This window comes from Rutidosis leptorrhynchoides, chromosome 4 (assembly GCF_046630445.1).
Source record: "Rutidosis leptorrhynchoides isolate AG116_Rl617_1_P2 chromosome 4, CSIRO_AGI_Rlap_v1, whole genome shotgun sequence".
Classification (NCBI taxonomy): domain Eukaryota; kingdom Viridiplantae; phylum Streptophyta; class Magnoliopsida; order Asterales; family Asteraceae; genus Rutidosis; species Rutidosis leptorrhynchoides.
Window position 1 is genome coordinate 400,978,174 of NC_092336.1, and position 5,957 is coordinate 400,984,130.

General features: G+C 35.4%; 1 protein-coding gene across 1 annotated transcript; it reads right to left on the bottom strand.

The window, feature by feature from the left end:
* Positions 1–3,774: 3,774 nt before the first annotated feature.
* LOC139841951 (uncharacterized) lies at positions 3,775–4,488 on the bottom strand. The gene has a single exon (XM_071832137.1). It carries the CDS (start codon positions 4,486–4,488, stop codon positions 3,775–3,777), a length of 714 nt encoding a protein of 237 aa, XP_071688238.1.
* Between the last annotated feature and the right edge of the window lie 1,469 nt (positions 4,489–5,957).

Consider the following 5,957-nt stretch of genomic DNA (forward strand, 5'->3'; position numbering starts at 1 on the left):
TAAACTTTGGTGGACTAGTAAATGTGTTTAACCCTATGGTAAATAATGAAGGCCCAACAAAGCAATTCAGTGATATAAGGAAAGACAAAACAAATTCGATGGTGAACTGAGTCTTGAGACCCAACATTAGCTACTTGCCCACATGCAATATTTTAAAAAGAATTTGGTGTGTTTCTTGTGTTGGTGGCGTGAAAAAAAAAAGTATCAAGGCAAGGGGAGTACAAACTTAATTTTTTAACTATTTGAAAATTTGGTACATCGTTTTCTTGTTGTGACGACAAAAAAAAGAAAGAAAGAAAAGGGCGAGTTTGCTGTTGCTCAAAAAAAAAAGAAAAAAAAAGTGAGTTAGCCGCACTTGAAATTGTTGTGGTCAAATAAAGAAGACTAAAAGGGCTTTTGATATATGAGACCAATAGAACACACTTGATCAAGATTAGGTAGTGGGCTATCTTTGCAACTATCAAATTCATTGTTAATTCAATTGAGGACCAGTAGTGCAAATTTCGGATTCGGTTGATGATTAACAAAGGAACTTAACGAAAGCTAAGTGACTCTGTTAAATTTATAACTGAGCTAGTACATTTCAACCAATGAAAGCCTAACGGAGACAAACGGAGTTACCATTTGGTTAACATTTGGTGATTCAATTACCGAATCCTCTCCGAACAACATCAACCAATTAAAAAAATTGATGTCTTTCTGCAAAAAATTCATCATTTTGGGGGAGATATGCAATATGGTTGATGTATAACTATGACTTCCACATACTTCAGTGTGGAACTCACGCTTCTGATAATGATTTCTATACACTCAGTATAGGACTCGCGCTTCAGATAATGACTTCAATACACTTAGTATTGGACTCGATCTTCATATAATGACTTCCATACACTCAGTATGGGACTCGGTCTTCAAAGACAAAGTCAAAGCACTCTCTCTAGCGATAAAACATCTGTAATGATCAAGAAAGTTGAAACATCTTCCAAGAGGGTTTCATATGAAAATTTTAGAGGGTTTTGCTCGCAATCGACGCCAAAACATTTGTAATAATGAAACATCTTCTAAGAGGGTTTCGTATGTAATTTTTAGAGGGTTTTGCTCGTAATCGACGCCAAAAGACCTGTAATGATGAAACATCTTCCAAGAAGGTTTCCTCGTAATTTTCAGAGGGTTTTGCTCGTAATCGACGCCAAGGAGGTGCTTCCAAGAATTTGAAGTGTCTTTACACATGAAGTGATGCTTTGACTATGACTCTTGTATATGTACATTGCAAGACTCGAGTTTAAAGAAAAAATTGTTTGATTGGGGGGGAGCTAGAGATTCAAAGAAGATCCTACATCATATGGGGAGTTATTCGATTCATGCAATATAAAACAATAGCATTCAACGGATATCTAGGGAGGAGATTGTTGTCTAGCAATCGACAAAGGTTGAAGTTGATACAAGTTAATAACAATTGATCGAGATTTTGAAAGAAAGAGCCCATGTACTTTCAGGGGGAGCTTATAAAGTTTTGACACTTTGCCCTAAGTCAAGCAAATTCTTTCTAGCGATCGACAAAGGTAGACGTTGATGAAAGCTTCAAGACATATCACAACTAAGTCAAGGGGGAGATTGTTGTCTAGCAATCGATGATGACATATTTAGTTATTGATGTGATCTTCTAACACATTCCGCTGTGCACCACTCTGCTAAGACCATTGAAGAATCAAGATGAAGTTCAAATCTCAAACAAAGTCAAAGGAAGATTGTTAGCGTGACAATTCGAGGATCTAGGGGGAGGTTGAAGCGTAATGATTGACAGAGACAATGTTAGTGATGAAAATTGATCAAAGATTCAAGATTCGATGGCACATATTTAATTTGTAGAGGAGTTAGTTAGTTAGCTATAGTGATTCCTTTTATGTAATTTTGTATGCAATTTTGACGGGGAGCAATTTTTGAAACATAATCTATCTAATGGGGGGAGATTGTTGACATCCTAAAATGAGCCAGATTATGTTTCCTAGCCATGTAATGTGGGTCTTATATATGTTGCTATATATAAGACCCCAATGCTCCCTTTGTCAAGTGCTTGCACCATTCAAAGCCCTTGGTATGAAATAAGAATGTTGACCATTTGACTATTCCTCTCAACATTCATACCATGTTCTTCATATATTCATACATATTCATGTTTTAGGGAGTAACATTCTACATTACTCCCACTTGCTTTATTTAATAGAAACTCTTTTTCTAGAAAAGTAGCGTGTCTAGAAACAAACACTTTGTTCTCGGTAGGATTGTAGAAGTAATATCCCATAGAATCCTTTGGGTATCCCACAAAAATGCAATTGATAGACCTGGGATCAAGTTTGTTGGAAGTTTCTTGTCGAACATGAGCTTCGCAACCCCAAACTTTCAAATAAGATAAATTTGGAACTTTTCCATGCCATAACTCGTATGGTGTCTTATTCACCTTTTTGGTTGGTACCATATTTAATATGCGAGCAGCAGATAATAAGGCATAGGTCCAGAATGATGGAGGAAGTATAGTATTATTCATCATAGATCGAACCATATCAAGTAATGTTCGGTTCCTCCTCTCAGAAACACCATTATGTTGTGGTGTTCCGGGTGGAGTGCGTTGTGAAATAATTCCACAATTCTTTAGATGATCGTCAAACTCTTGATATAAGTACTCACCTCCTCGATCCGATCAAAGAACCTTTATCATTTTGCCGAGCTGATTTTGAACCTCATTTTGAAACACTTTGAACGTTTCAAATGCCTCATGCTTATGTTTCAATAAGTAAACATAACCAAATCTACTAAAATCATCAGTAAATGTAATGAAGTATCTTTCACCATTTCTTGACATAGTTCTTAAAGGACCGCATACATCAGAATGTATAAGTCCCAAAAGATCCTTTGCTCTTTCTCCGGAACCGGAGAAAGGTGCCTTTGTCATCTTCCCGCTTAAACAAGATTCACATACATCAAATGACTCAGAGTTAGTTGATTTTAAAATTCCATCAGATTGGAGTTTGGTTATGCGTTTCTTGTTTATGTGACCAAGACGACAATGCCATAGATAAGTTTGATTCAAGTCACACTTGGATCTTTTGGTGTTTATGATATACATAGAACTATTATTGGATGAATCTTGTATGTCAACTTCATATATGCCATTGTGAGGGCGTGCCTCAAAATAAAAAACATCTTTCTTGAAAACTGAAATATTACCATTAGGAAAAGCATACGAGTAACCAGATTCATACAATCGTGCAGCTGTAATGATGTTCCTAGTTAAACTTGGGGGAACTATAGAATCTCTCAAGCTACGTTTTTCCGTTGGTTGATGCTACAAGTTCGTGAAGAGGGCTGGACGAGTGGAACATAATAACAATTATTTAATATTAAGTACAAGCCATTTGGTAATAAAAGTTCATAAATGCCTATTGCTACGACCGAAACATGTGCTCCGTTGCCAACATGCAATACCAAATCACCTGGTTTTAGCTGCTTAATCTTTCTTAGTCCCTGCACATTTTTACAAATGTGAGTTCCACAACCAGTATCAAATACCCATGAATTACTAGAGAATGCAAATAGTTCTTTCATATAGATACCTGAGGTGCTAGCATTGCTAGCCTTTGTCTTCTTCAGCTCTGCAAGGTAAGTCGGGCAGTTTCGCTTCTAATGACCAATTTCTCCACAATGGAAACAAGTGGTATCTTTGGCAGGTTTTTCTTTCTTCTTGACAGAATCCTTTGGGACAACCTTTTTGCCTTTTTAGTTGCCTTGACTCTTAGGTTTGCCTTTACCTTTGTTTTTGGCTTGGGGCTTCTTGATTTTTCCTTCCCAAATCATGAGGACTTCAGAGGTTTTGGATGGAATATTCTTCTCGGCAGTCTTAAGTATTAAATGCAACTCCGAGATAGATTTCTCCAAATTGTTCATATTGTAGTTCAAGACGAACTGGTCATATGACTTTGGTAGTGAGTTGAGGATCAAGTCTATTTCCAACTCAGGACCAATGGAAGATCCAAGCCTCTCAAGTTGATCTATGTAGCTCTTTATTTTTAGAACATAAGAGCTTACAGATGTCCCCTCTGTCATCTTGCATGCGTGTAACGCTCTGACAGTTTCAAAGCGTTGTTGCCTAGCTTGTTGCTGGAACATTTCCTTTAGCTGCTTAAGCATCTCAAAGGCATCATGATGTTCCAGGTCCTTTTGCAAGTCTGGAATCATGGTGGCTAACATGAGGCATGGTACCTCTTTGGAGTCATCTACATGCTTAGTCCAAGCATCTTGGATGCTCTTAGTGGCATTAGCAGGGGGTTCCTCGTGAACGGGTCCATCAAGTATATACGACTTCTTTTCGACTTTGAGAATAATTCTCAAATTACGATACCAGTCTAAGAAGTTCGTATCATTGAGTTTTTCCTTCTTTAAGACAGATCTTAGAGAAAGCTGGTGAACGGGTGTAGTTGCATTGGGTGACATCTACAAAATTAACAAAGTTCTTTTAGTATTTTAATATTTGATCCTTTAATAATTCATTACTCTAACTTTCTTATGAAAAATTAATTTGTTAAAGGCTAAAATTCAAGTTACATTTAACCTTAAGTGGTTGGCTGATACTCTCTCCACTAAGTTTAAATCAACAAGGTAGGTAGCGATTACAAATTGCAAGTCTAATACAATTTCTATATCTTAATGGGATCCTTAACAACAATTATCAACTGGTATGTTTAATTCCATCTATGCCTTGGGCATCTTGTGTTTGGCTGATGCCCTCTCCACAAGAAGCACCAATTAAGTTGTCCTATTTAAAACTTATGGTGTTCGGCCCAACACTATCATGGGAATCGCGAAACACCATCTCGGTAATCACAAGACGACCGTGGTGGTTGGCTGATGCTCTCTCCACAACGACGTACAAATGACAAGCGAGTGTCTTAAAAAGGATGGCATAAACTTACATTTTAAAAGGAATTTTGTGTTTTGTATTATTTCAATTTGACAAAAAATTTAGTATAATAATTGTTGCATGCATTCAACAATATATTATACGTATACTTTAGATAAAATCATATTTTATATGTTGGTCTTGAGTTTATAGAATATCTATTTTAGTCACTCACGGCGTGTCCAATTTTAAACTAATATCTTATATTAATATGTATATATATTAAGCGCTCTAAGTTAAGACCAATTTTAGTTTCTAATAAAACTCATTTTATTTAAAACTTTATACAAGAGTTTGGTTTAAATTTATTAAATTCATAATTTTTTAAAATTCATAATTTTAATGTTAACTTTGAGCTTTATGTAAAAACTCCTTTTTATTAAAACTCATTTTATACTTTTACGAAAAACCATTTTCAAAATTATATATAAATTTACCAAACTCTTATTTGTGTTTGATTTGTTAAAAAAAATTTATTTTCTAGCATGCAAATATCCTATATTCAAACATGCAACATACAAACATAAACACAACAATAAATAGGTGCATAGTCAAGCCTTTTCCTAATCGGTTTTCGTGAGCCAAACGAAGGGACCGGGTCAATCTAAGGACATAACAAATATCCATGCTCAATTGTGATGTCTTGAAGCTCCCACTTGCCTAGTCAACATTTGGTGTTGCAAATGGCTCCAAAATTGCTTAGAACTCCATCTTGAATTTTCTTCATGTCTTGTTACATTTTTATAGATAAAATATACAAGTCTACACTAATACTTTTACATCTCAAAATTAAACAAAACATGAAAAATAAAATTATTACAAACCATTATAAATGAAAGAATAATTTACAACCCAATCGAATTCCAACACAACCAAACATCACAAAATGGTCTAAAGGCTTTCTATGCACCATGCAACTTAACATATCAACTAGTATATATATAGCAACTTCTACAACCATACATGCATGTAAAAGGAATGGTTGTAGCAAATAAAATAACTA